Source organism: Nycticebus coucang, chromosome 2 (genome assembly GCF_027406575.1).
Source record: "Nycticebus coucang isolate mNycCou1 chromosome 2, mNycCou1.pri, whole genome shotgun sequence".
Classification (NCBI taxonomy): domain Eukaryota; kingdom Metazoa; phylum Chordata; class Mammalia; order Primates; family Lorisidae; genus Nycticebus; species Nycticebus coucang.
Window position 1 is genome coordinate 27,202,943 of NC_069781.1, and position 13,787 is coordinate 27,216,729.

General features: G+C 39.6%; 1 protein-coding gene across 2 annotated transcripts in view; it reads right to left on the minus strand.

Moving 5' to 3' along the window:
• MUSK (muscle associated receptor tyrosine kinase) overlaps window positions 1-13,787 on the minus strand; it is a 142,424-nt gene that overhangs the window by 115,496 nt on the left and 13,141 nt on the right. For both annotated transcript variants that reach the window (XM_053558674.1, XM_053558670.1), the window contains exons 4-5: window positions 9,365-9,492; window positions 7,278-7,419 (exon numbers count right to left, since the gene is read on the minus strand). In XM_053558674.1, coding sequence (XP_053414649.1) covers window positions 7,278-7,419; window positions 9,365-9,492 — 270 coding nt within the window. The remainder of the gene's footprint in view (window positions 1-7,277; window positions 7,420-9,364; window positions 9,493-13,787) is intronic.

The window sequence follows — 13,787 nt, forward strand, 5'->3', positions numbered from 1 at the left end:
TCTCTGAGAGAGTGATCAGTTTTTGTCCTCCATTTCTCTTCCTCTTTGAAAGTTTGGGAGTGTTCGAAAGCTTTGTCTTCAATGTCAGAAATCCTTTCTTCTGCTTGCTCCATTCTGTTACTGAGGGATTCTACTATATTTCTCAGATCTTTGAGGGCTGCAACTTCTTATCTCAGTGTGTCAAAAATTTTTCATTATTTGGTCTTAGAATTCATTGAATTCTTGAGATATCTTTTGGATTGCTGCTTGAAATTCTACTTTGATCTTATTTGCTATCCAGATTCTGAATTTGATTTCTGACATCTCAGCCATTTGTTTATGCATGGGATAAAAGCTGTATCTGCTTTGTTGTTCTTTGGGGGAGTTGATCTACTCTGATTATTCATATTTCCGGAGTTTTTTCATTGATTCTGCCCATTATTGTTTTTTACCATTGCCTCTAGCTATCCTCAGAGTTGGGGAGGTGTCTCTCCAAGATTAGACCCCAGGGAATCACTCTATTGTTGCTGGATCTTTGTAGGTAGTGACCCTGTGTAGCTCCTCTGGGACTGTCCCAGTTAAGGAGCTCTGGCTGTGGGAGCAGCACCGGAGTGTGGCATACCCAGATCCAGCAACAGGGTGGGGATGGTGCACACGGTTCTGAGAGTACCTGGTGCCCGGTGACTTTGGCACAGAGAGCCCAGGGCTCCAGCAGTCTCTGGCCAGGAGGAGGGCTCTGTGCAGAGGCAGGAAGGGCTCTGGAGGGAGGGCACATTTCATGCAGCTTCCAGAGTCCCTGGCCAGACAGGTAAGGGCTGGCCTGGAGGCAGGGAGAGTACAGGACGGAGGACTCCGGTTGCATGGCTCCTGGAGTTCCTGGCCAGGGCTGGCAGAGGCCCGGTGGGTGCGGGGCACAAGGCTGCGTGGTTACCAGCAGAGTCTCTGGCCAGGGTGGGTGTGCGGAGGCCTGGCGGCCATGAGGTCAGGGCTGCGTAGTTACCAGCAGAGTTCCTGGCCAGGGCGGGCGCGGGTTGTTTGGCCAAGTGGTTGTCAGTGGAGTCCCCGGAGAGGGTGGGAGGGAGGCACGGTGGGTGCGGGGCATGGAGCTGCATGTTGTTGGTGGAGTCCTTGGCCAGGGTGGGCATGCGGAGGCCCAGTGGGCGTGGGGCGTGGGGCCACGCGGTTGAGGTTGGGAGGAGGGAGGTGTGGCAGGCTGGGGCTGCGCAGTTGTCTGCGGAGTCCCTGGCCGGGGCATGCATATGGAGGCCGGACGGGCATGGGGCCTGGTGGCTGCTAGTGGAGTCCCTGGCTGGAGGAGGGAGGGGCTCAGCACAGCCCCCAGAGTTTCTTGTTGGGGGGTGCTTGGTCTGGCAGACAGGGAAGTGGGGCATTGCTCAAGGACCTTCTCCCTCAGTCTCAGCAGGGGTTAGGTTTCTGGTTCATCAGGTAAGAGGAGAAGGGTGTGTTGGGAGTTCAGAATGGCAGGGAAGACTTTAGTTCTGTTTTTCTGCCTAGAAAGAGAGTGTTCAGAGTCACAGCAGGATCCCTCTGAGGAAGTAGTCCCCACTTCCCACAGCACTCACCCGTAGGGTGAGACAAGACGTCCACAGTTCACTGCTTGTCTGTAGAAAACCCGCAGGAGCACACAAAGAGGAAAAAAAAGAAAGGAGACGGGAAAACAAAAAAACCCACAACTTTCTTGGGGGAGGGGATAGACACTTTTCCTTTCAGATGAATTTTGTACCTGAAGGTTGGTTTCTTGGAGTCATAGCTTGTCTCAGATGTGACCTGCAGTTATCATTTCTCTCTCGGCTGGGCTCCCAGTCTTCAACATAATTAGGCTGTTTCTGGACGTTATCTTCCCTTTTGGATAGGAGCCTCTTTCAGAAGCTGTTTTTAGTCAGCCATCTTGCCCCTCCCCCCTTAACTTACTTTTTCACTTATGAACATATTATATTGGTAATGAACTGGTATTTCTAAATCCCTTAAAACTGTACCTTGCACATGGTAACCACTATGCAAATACTTATTAAATAAATAAAACAAATAATAAAAACGACAAGTGTAGCGTTAACTGTTTAAAATCACAGGAAGCTAAGGGGTAGGTGCTGTTTTTATCTCTATTTTAGAGATGAATAAACTTAAGCTCACGGACAGGAAACAGTCCTAAGTCATATATACAGTGGATATTTTTAAAAGTTAACACATACAGATCCAGCTCATTCTTTTTCGTGGCTCCATGGAATTTCATCACATATTAATTAGTATCTCATGTATGTACATTTAAATTATTTCAAATTTTTTGCAATTATAAGTATCTTTTTAATAATTCATCCTCAACATACACTTGTGCAAATATCCCTGAGGGAAACTGTCGGTAGTTAAATTATTGAGATGAATCTATACACTTTTTAAAGTTCATTGTTAAAAAAAATCCTGCACATAACTATTCTAAATCATAAGAATAGATGAAAGTGATAGTTTTTATGCCTTCTCTCTATTGTTGACATCCTAATTGTGGTCCCTCATAAGCAGTCTATCTTTTCATCATTACTTTAAAATCATCTCTTTGTGTTTGTTGTTTCATTATGATGCTTCTGGGCATGAGACTGTTTACTTATCTGCTTTTTATTTTGCCGATTGGGACACAGTGTACTTGAAGACATAAATCTTTCTTCACTGTTGGCAATTTCTCAGCCATTGTGTTTTGGTGTTTGCCTCTCATATTTCCTTATTCTCTCTTCTGTAACATATCCTTCATTATTTCTTAAATTCAATTTCATCTTTCCTATCTCTCTGCACTAAATTCTGAAGAGCTGACTTCTAAAGGCTGGGTTATTGCTTTATCTCTGTCTACTATAGCATAACTCAGCTATTAAATCTTAATTTCAATCATAGTATTTGTTTAAATTAAATTTAATTATTTATCAAAACTGCCTTTCTCTTTCCAGATTTTTTTAATTCCTCCTTTTGTGTCTTTAATGACTTTAAGTGTATTTACTTTGTGATCTCTCTTATATCGTTTGCTGAGCTGAATTTTCCTTGCATGTGAGGTCAGCTAACACTCTAGGCAGGCTGCTTTCCATAGGTGCATCTTTCTAAGTGTGGTTTCATCTATGAAAATCCCACATAGATTCTCCAGCTGGGGATCCCAAGTCTGTGCTGGTACTATTAAAGTCAATATCAGCCCCATGGAAAGGTCTAATTCTAAGAGGTGAATTTTCATGTAAAGAAAACTTATTTTTTCCTACCTCACAACTAGAATTCAAGTAAAGACAGACAAGCTTTGTGTTGTCGTTTTGTGCCTGTGGATGAAATTTTACTGGCCCATCTTTCCTTGTGTGGTTCTCAGCTTTAGACAAGGGTCTCAATGCTAACCTCCACTTCGCCTGGGCCCAGGACCTTGTCTCCTGCCCCTTTAAAGGTCTTCGAAGCAATCTCCTCGGTTATAGAGATGGGCACCTCTCCTGCTACCTTCAGGACAATGGGGAACCAGCTCATGAACTTACTGTTCTGTGTTTTTTTTTTAAATTCCTATTCATTTCTGACTTCTAGAGATTTATATTTCATTCTTGTGAGTGACACAACTAACCCAGCATGTCTGGGTGTTTGTAGTAGGAATATTTATACATTATGTTGTCTGTCATATTACAGGAGCTATAGTGTTTAATCCAAGGTCTATATCCTGGGACATTTAGTACGTGGATATTAAATCCTAGTTGTAGTTGGTCCATAAAGAGTCCATGATTCATTGCTTCAATCTCTCTCTGGCAATATTCTCAAATACCTTGCCCTATTTTCCTTCCTGGAAAACTCCAACACGTAGGTCTTGGCTTTGTATTTAACTTTCTACTTTTTCTGAGCTTATACCTGAACAGCGGAGCAATACTCGGCAGGGGGGACCCTGTGACCCTGCAGATTGGCGTCAGTTCATATTCACCACCCTGGGCTCTGCTAAAGCCTTCACATGGCCCTCCAGTCTCAGTTTCTTTTGTGAGTCATCTCTTCCACCCGATGTCTATTTTAAAATCTTTCCACGGTCCTCATCCCCTCCCCTGGCCCACTTGCAAAAGTATTTTCAAAAGATAGTCTTCATGTTTACTTCTTAGAGGAAATAGATACCAGGAGAACAGAGTTTTCTCAAATTCCATTCACCAAACAGATGCGCTTATTTACACGGGAAAAACCCCCTCTTCCTTCTTCCTATTACAAGGAAGGATGTTCTCTCTTCCTTGTAAGAGAGAGTGACCATATAGTTTATCATAGAGGCCTGGATACTTCTAAAAGTAAAAGAGAGACTCTATTAATAATTATTCTAGGACAACAGGTGTAAACTAGAACTGTCCTGGGGAAACTGGGGCATGTGGTCATCCTCCCTGTAAAGTGTATGGCTCCCTTGGCCCCTGAGTACCCTCTAAAGCACCACGTGGCCTTGGATAGTTCCCTCTCTCCTGTATGTTCGGGCTTTCTTTTCCTTCTCTCTGGGTTCCTTCTTATTAATATTTTAACATTTTCAGTTTTAAAAAAACATTTCAATCTTCTTAAAAGAGAAATCTTTTAAAGTAACACCACCTACATGTCACACATACCTCCAGCTATGCCTCCTCTTAACTCCTTCTCTTTCTCTGCCAAATTTATTAGAAAAAAACTTGTGTACACTCACTGTCACTTTTTTTCACCTCCAACGCTCTCCTTCTTTTACAGAATTCTGGCTTCTTCCCTTACTTCCGATCTGATACTGCACTTGACAGTGTCATCTTGGACTTTCTTGTTCTTTCATAGAACACACAGTATTCAGCCTTATTCAATTTCTTAAACACTGCCATTTGTGTGGCCTATGTAAATTGACTGTTTTCTCTATTCCTCAGTTTCCTAAAATGGGTATAGGAACGTTCCCATAGACTATTAGTGAGGGTTAAACAAAATAATCCAGCTCAAGCATTTAGCATCAAAGGTACATTTTAAAGTGTTAATTATCCCATTATACAACCTTTCAGAGAGGCTTTTGAGCAGCAAGGGCTGTCTGAAAAGAAGTGTTAAGGAGTAATATTCCATGGTGTACATATACATGCATCTTACAAGGGTATATGTGAATCCTAGTAAATGTGGAATGTAAAGGTCTCAGCAAAATAACTAAGAAAATGCTATGAAAGCTATGTTAACTAGTGTGATGAAAATGTGTCAAACGATCTATGAACCAAGTGTATGGTGCCCCATGATCATATTAATGTACACAGCTATGATTTAATAAAAATAAGAAAAAAGGAAAAAGAAAAAGAAATGTTAAGGCGCCAGACAGAAAGGAGGCATGGGAGACCAGGACTGTCATTCAGAGAAGAGAAAGGTTTGAGAAGGAAGGTGGGAGAGCAAAATACTAGTTTGAATAAAAGGAGGGAAGAGTGAATTCGAGGACTATGTAGTTAGTAAAGTCTGTAGGAATTAGAACGGGTTGAATAATGAGGGGTGGGGTGAGAGATGGGAAAGAATGGAGATTAAATAGATGCTGGTTTCTGGTCTGAGTGAGGAGAGGTGGGGCCTGAATCCCAAGGTCAGATTTTTTTTTTTTTTAACTCTTTGTGGTATTTTATAGAAATCAATAGCATTGACTCTGCCTCATTCCCCAGACAGTTCAAGGAAACACTGAATCTAGGTAGGTAGATATCCAATGAGTCTGAATGTGTGTCTGAGTGGGTTTGTATATTTATTTGGCTTTTACTGAATAAGTCACACTAATTGGTTGTTGCATACTGAACTTTAGCACTGGTAATTTAGCACATATTAAATTATAACAATTATGCTAAAAAACACTTTAACATAATTTTTTTGTATTCTGACAGCCACTATTCCCACAGATCTCATGCTTTTCCATGAGAAGGTAATAGGAATTGTATGAGCAATTGATGCAGTGACATCGTAAAAATGTTACCTAAATCATAGCTGAAGGTGGGACATGAAATCATTAAAGCTGTGAAAGAAAGATCCATCTATGAAATGAAAATAATCTTAAAGGAGATATTAGAAAACTGTGTGAGTACGAAGGGAAAGATGCAGGAAAGGGCAGATTTTGGCCCAGGTAGAGTAGAATAGAATTGAAGTAAGATAGGAAAACCCTTGAAGTCTTTCCTGATTGAACCATAATTTGTGCCTGGATGTGATACTTCAACACTTTATCCATGAGGTAAGAGAAAAGCAGAAAAAGAGGTGATAATTGTTATAGTCAACATTTGTTGAATGTATGCCAAGGATTTGACACTCTGCTAAACACTGTCAATACCTAACTTCATTAAATACAACAAACCCTACTTTATAAATGGGAGAAGTTAATTCTATGGCTTGTCACAGGAAGGGTTGGGAGAGGTCTTGCACTTGATTTTCTCACTTAGTACAAGTGTGCTGCTATTTCTATTTTAAGCAAATTATGATACACTTTTAGGTCAAGAAGAACTGATGAACAAATGAATAGAATACTTAGACCTGTTTGGATTCTGCTTTCTCAGTGAAGACCATTCACAAGTTACTGTGGAATTAGTTGATTTTAAAAATAATTTTAAAAACATTTTGACAGCATAACTCATAGAATTAAGATCATTTTTGGTTATACATTTTGACTTAGTATTTTACTTTTCTTAACTCCTATTGACAGAATATAGAATACTTTTTTACATCTTTTTAAAAGTTATTCTATATGCTGGAAAAGATTAAAATTGTGCTTAAGTTTGTAAATGAGGGAAGAATTGTGGGGAATAGATGGAAAATGATGTTTTTTTATACTAGTAAAAATTTCTGTCCAATTTTTCTTTTCTGTTCTGATAGTCTTTTATTTCTTTTCTTTCTTTCTTTTTCTTCTTCTTTTTTTTTTTTTTGTTGTTGTTGTTTGAGACAGACTCTCATTTTGTCACCCTGCTGGGTAGAGTGCCATGGTGTCATAGCTCACAGTAACCTCAAACTCTTGGGCTCAAGAGATCCTTTTGCCTCAGTCTCCCAAATAGCTGAGACTACAGGACCCTGCCACAATGCCCTGCTATTTTTAGAGACAGTGTCTTGCTCTTGCTCAGGCTGGTCTTGAACTCCTGTGCTCAGGCAATCCACCTGCTTGGCCTCCCAGAGTGCTAGGATTCCAGGTGTGAGCCATCATGCCCAAGCCTGTTCTCATAGTCTTGACATTCTGGACTAACATCTGGAATAGGTGAGGAAATTGGGCTACCTACTTTCTTCTTTCTCAAGCCCAGGTACAACCTTCACAGTAAAACGCGGGGCCCTCAGATGACACTGTAATAGGAAGCATTGCAGCTCCTTACCCTCAACTTCCAGCTTCACCAGTTTGGAATACGCTGTCCCGAGGCTGTTTTTTGCCACACATCGGTACTGTCCTGCATCTTCCTTTTGCACATTATGAATCCTCAAGCTCCCAGATTCAAGAACTGCAATGCGGGAATTTTCCTACCAGAGAAAGGGACACAATTTTGAAAACATCTGTGGCTCTATCAAAGGTACATTTGCTGTATTTCATCAACGTATCATCATCACTATGATCATAAAAAATACACACCATTTTTAATCTTTATTGGGCATTTATTATATGTAACATACATATTGAATGAGGCAGTGCAAGATTATCCAAATAAAATTACCTTCACAGTGATCCCATGAAATACATTATTTTTATTTTCTTTCATCACAGGAAGACATGAAGGCTTCCTAAAAGTCAAATCCAAGTCTGTTTGATTAAAGGCATTGCTTTTGGCCAGGGGCAGTGGCTCCCGCCTATAATCCTAACACTCTGGGAGGTCAAGGGTGGATTGCTTGAGCTCAGGACATGGAGACCAGTCTGAGCAAGAGCGAGACCTCATCTCTACTAAAATCAGAAAAATTAGCCGGGCATTGTGATGGCACCCCTGTAGTCCCAGCTACTTGGGAGGCTGAGGTAAGAGAATTGCTTGAACCCAAGAGTTTGAGATTGATGTGAGCTATGACACCACAGCACTCTGCCCAGGGTGACAGAGTGAGACTGTCTCTAAATAAATAAATAAATGTGTTGCTTTTAACTACATTGTTTACTCTGCATCCTATATGATATCTTTAGAAAAATAGATTAATATATACATCCTTTGAAAAATTCCACAAATAATATAAAAATTACTCTTTGGAATTAGAATGTTACATTTCCATCTTCTTTTTGGATCTCCGGTTCAGTAACATATATAGAACCACTTTTATTTTTCACTGGAGAAAACGCACCAGGATTTATAGCAAAGGGAATGCCAGAGAATGATAGAGATAATCATTAAAAATTAGCATTGTTTATTTTGAATAAAACAAAGCTAATAATTTTATACTTTGTTAGCTGACATATATTGACACCTATGTATTCCTCATGGAAAATGCTGGGCTTAGTAAGATGGTCAACATAGTCTATTATCTTATCCTTGGGTGTTACAAAGATAGACAGAGACAATGATGTGGTATACTAATCTATCAGTAAATGGGGGAATAAGATACAAAAGCAGTATGAAATAAGCATACAAACAATAAATTTTTAATTCAACTACTTGTTGTGACTAAGGTGGATTTGCCAAGGTGTTTGTTTACCAGGCTCGAGTTTTCTTGCTCTAACCTCTCTCCAGAACATTCTCATTTCTTCTCTTTAAACCTCATTTCTATTTCTCTCCTTCCTCCAAGAAACCATCAGTTCTAAAGCCTGGAGTTGACTTTCATCTTTTTTATCCCCTAAGTCTCAGAGATCTAATATTGGAAAAAAGATTTAAGCAGCTAACAAATAAAAAAGACTCTAGATTTGTTTTTGCATTGCATTCTTTCCCATCCCTAATGTTATCGGTTCCTATCTTTGCTTTTTAACCTTGCCAGCCCCACTGGAATGCCACGGGGTTTGCATATATGCAAACAGAAATATTTAGATTTGGTTAAAACAAACGTATATGGAAAAAATTTGATACTAGAAGTTTGTAAGTGGGTAACTGAGTGCGCAAAGAATTATTGTATTTGTAATTTTTTTAACTTTGCTTTTTTATTATTTCTATTATTTTCAGTTTTATTTTACATTGATTTCTGCTCATTATTTCATTCTACTTTCTATTTGATTTTTAATTTTCAGGTTGACTTGGTAGCTTACATCACTGATTTTTATTTTTTTCTCTTAATTTTTTTATTAAATCATAACTGTGTACATTAATGCATTTATGGGGTACAATGAGTTGATTTTATATACAATTTGGAATGTTTACATCAAACTGGTTAACATAGCTTTCACCTCAATTATTTTGTTAAGACATTTATACTCTACTCTTAATAGATTTGACATGTACCCTTGCAATATGCACCATGTAAATATTTTTTATATACATGTGTTAATAAAATAATCACTTACCCTAAGGGGGCTGTCCCCTTTGATCCAAGACACCGCCGGCTTGGGATTGCCCATTGTAGTACATGGTAGAACTGCTTTTAATCCCTCGGTTATTTTTACATTTATGGGAGGACGAGTTATTTTAGGTTCTGAAGGAAAAAAAAAATTCAAAAGTAATAAGACAACATGGCTGTATTAAATATACAGAGTTTCTAACTTTATACTTTATTCTAAATATCCCTTTTAAGAATCATTTTAGGGATGTTACATTGCAAAACTTATCCCATGCTAAGACAGATCTTTAGTGGATATCAAATAGAAATCAGTTTTAAAAGTCTGGATTATCTTTGCTTTATTAAAATCTTAGTAGCAAACATAAATTTATGAAAAAATATTAGGAGCATAAGTTACTATAAGCACCCTGACTTTAAAAGATAGTTAATTAAAACTGGAATAATATAAACTGTCACTAGAGAAATTAAGCATTATTGAATTTACACAATAGACATGAAAAAAACTGAAAATAAAATTTTGGTATAAGTATATGAGACTGTCTAAAAAGTATACAGTCATTATTGATACTATGTTTCATATTACATGGCTGAATATTTTTTGGACAGCCCTTCTATCTTTAGATAGCTTTGAATCATGACCGATTTTCCCTTTAGTTTTCATCTTATGTTGACTATTCAGCCTGATGACAATTAGTTAAATAAATTTATCCCTAGAAAATAAGCCAGGTATAATTATATTAGTAATCAGAAAAAAATTCTGCCAGACAACTTAATGGGACTCAGTTCTGCAGAGCAAATGTTTACTTTACTGCTCTATCAAACAATCAAGTTAATCTTTCAGAAGACAGTTTACGTCCGCTAATTGTTATTCTCAAGAAGCTATTCAAGGAAGAAGTTATTAAACCCAACATAGAGAAGAATTAGTTGGGAATGCCAGTACTTGAAAGATTTATAGAAAAAATGAAAACTGTGCTTAAGTGCTTAGTAATCTTATGTTACAGATACAGAGTAGAGGGCTGCCTACAGAATAGATTACTAGTACTAGGAAATGGATACATTTTATTTCTGTCAGGACATGTGCCAATTTGTACCTTTGATAGAGGAGAGCATGAAATAAGGGATTCTTTTCTCCTACTTCAATGTGTGGGAGGAGACTAGGGAGTTTGGTGGTGTCTGTCTAAAATATTTGCAAAGACATTGTGACCTATTCATTTTTGACTATTCATTGCATTCATTGTGACCTATTCATTTTTGCACTCACTATCATTTGGAGTTGCAATGGCCCTGCCTTATGGCAAAAATGTAAGAAAGGCTTTGAAACATGTTATAGGAAAAGATCAACTTTGTCACTTCACCTGCTATCTGCAGCATACAACTCTGACTGTAGTAGACAACAGTGAGTATCTACATTTAGATAAAGACTGGCCAAGCACATCAATTGCAAGTTCTCCTGTCCTACAGTTGATGGCAAAAGGTTAGCTCAGGACTTGATTGATATTCCCATGACACTTTCAAACAGAATGTTACCTATTCCTTTTGTGGGTTCCCTGAACAAGATCCCTAGGGTAAACCTGAGGCACAGATGAGGTGTTAGATGAAGATTTTTGTTTAAAGAGAAACACTCCTATTTTCTCAGTGACACGGATATCTAGGTCATCTGTTGGGTGAGGGGTGAGGAGAACCCTGGGGGAAACTGAACATAAACTAGGAATGAGTACAATACTCAGGAGGATTGTGGATCACCCCTCTATGGTACCATGATTCAGAGTGGAGCCATGAGTCCTGAACAGTCAGAACTGGACATCTTTTTTTTTTTTTTTTAATTATTAAATCATATCTGTGTACATTAGTGCAGTCAAGGGGTACAATGTGCTGGTTTTATATACAATCTGAAATATTTTCATCAAACTATTTAACATAGCCTTCATGGCATTTTCTTAGTTACTGTATGAAGACATTTGAATTCTGCATTTAGTAAGTTTCACCTGTATCCATTCTAAGATGCACTGTAAGTGTGGCCCCACCAATTACCCTCCCTCTACCTCAACCTCCCCCTCCTCCCTTGGCCCTTTTCCCATATTCTTATGCTATAGTTGGGTTCTAGCCTTCATATGAAAGCTATAAATTAGCTTCATAGTAGGGCTGAGTACATTTGAGTACATTATAATTCCTTTACTAGGTATATACCCAGAAGAAAACTGGCTATCTTGAAGCACGTGCTAGAAGGATCCTGCTGTGCCAGCCCTGAGGCCTTAGCTGATAGACCACAAGGAAATTGGTGAGGGAGCTTTCGAGGGATGTGAAAGGGTAGTGGAGTAGTGACAGGACTGGGGGATCTTGAGGATGTCATGAAGCATCTCTTTCAAAGCAGTAAGGAAGCTTTTGGTAGTTGGGATAGCTACATGAGGGTTTAGACACATGAATGGATGTGCTGTCATAAGGAGAGGCTGGAAAAATAAAAGGGGAAAAGAAAAGAGGGTTTAGTATGCAATCCAGATCAAGAACATTAGTGCCAGAGAGAACATGAGAAACATTCAAAAGAAGCATTGTTCCACAGAGTAGTGAAATATTCTGCAGCCTGAAAGAAAGATGGAGACTTTACCTCTTTCATGTTTACATGGATGGAGCTGGAACATATTCTTCTTAGCAAAGTATCTCAGGAATGGAAGAAAAAGTATCCAATGTACTCAGCCCTACTATGAAGCTAAATTATAGCTTTCACATGAAGGCTATAACCCAACTATAGCACAAGACTATGAGGAAAGGGCCAATTATCTTATGTTCTCGCACTCTGAAAAAAGTACCAAATGATTTCCTCCAGAAAAATGACAATAGAAGAGCATGATGAGATCAACATGCAAATCTTACAAATAAAGGTCTCAAGTGGACAGAGATTCCACTAACTGATGTGGTGCCAAGAGGTTTGATTTTTCCCTTCAGTCATTGAGTGTCAAAGAAGAGAAGATAAAGGTTGCATTACTGCAAGGGCTGGTGCTTACATCACAGGAGATGATGAGGCCTGAAGATGCTAGGACGGGAGTGTTTGGTGATATACCACCATATAGAAAAGCAAACTAAGTGTGGGGGAAATATAATCTCAATGGGGGGTCAATGGAAAGGAGAGGGAAAAGGAATCCAGGGCAGGAGAATGTGAGGCTGGTGACAGTGTGTAGTATGAGGGGAGAACAACGGGCTTAGATGCTGTGAGCTGAGAAGGAGACAGAGGGAGTTGGTGCCCATGAACTTTCCTTGGAGGCAGGTCCTGAGTGTGGGAAACTGCTTTCCTCACCTGACAGAGATGGACATCGTCCATAGTTACAGAGTGATACATGGAAGTTTTAGATTTTAAATGCAGACCATTACCAGGAAGGCACAAGCCAAGTGTAGTTTGCTGATCAGGTAGTCTGACAAAGAATTAAGATAAATGTTATCGGGTTTGCAGAAGTCAAGGAATTGTGAGGATTACGTGGCTAATGGTTCTGATTCATGGTTCTTGAAATGTCTCAGGATGCCGGCAGGACTAAGAATGTGTAGAAATAAATGAGCCCAGAATCAAAGTCATGGTTAAGTACAGGGGAGTGCCTGGCAGTGAGAAGATGCCATGATGAATAGAGTTGAGAAGGAGGCTGAGCACAGCAGCATGAGCCCTCGCGAGAGGGACGGCTTTGCACAGGAATACAAAGCATAATGGCTTAAAAGCAGCAACAGGGCTAGGAGACTAACTCTCAGCACTTGCTAGCCAAGCATGAGATGGGGAATAGAATAGACTCCATTTTAGCAGAAAGTCACTCAGAAGAAAATCAAGTTTGAAATAGGCAACAGGTAGGAGAAGTGTTTGCAAAGGGGAGGGGGAGGAGAAGAGTACTTAGTTGTAGTAGAGTGACCTTTCAAAGGCACAGGGTCAAGGTTTTAGAGGGATGTTCCCCAATGGAAGACGTCAGGGTGGAAGAAGCAAATTGCTGTGTGAAGACAAACGGGAGAGGATAGAGAGGCTTGCCTGAGTGTGGAAGTGGACAGCAGGAATAAGAGGTGAGAAACTAGCCTCAAGTTTATGCTTTGTACTTGAACTTGTCTTGCTGCTGAACCTCCCAGTATGCTGCGGGAGTCTCTGTTACTGGCTGTTTCAAAGTGTATCAAGTTGGGTTGGTGGGCATTTAGGCTGTTTCCACATTTTGGTGATTGTAAATTGAGCTGCAATAAACATGGAATACTATTCAGCTATTTAAAAAATGGAGACTTTACATCCTTTGTATTAACCTGGATGGAAGTGGAAGACATCATTCTTAGTAAAGCATCACAAGAATGGAGAAGCATGAATCCTATGTACTCAATTTTGATATGAGGACAATTAATGACAATTAAGATCATGGGGGGGAAGGAAAAGCAGAGAGAGGGAAGGAGGGGGAGAGGTGGGGCCTTGGTGTGTGCCA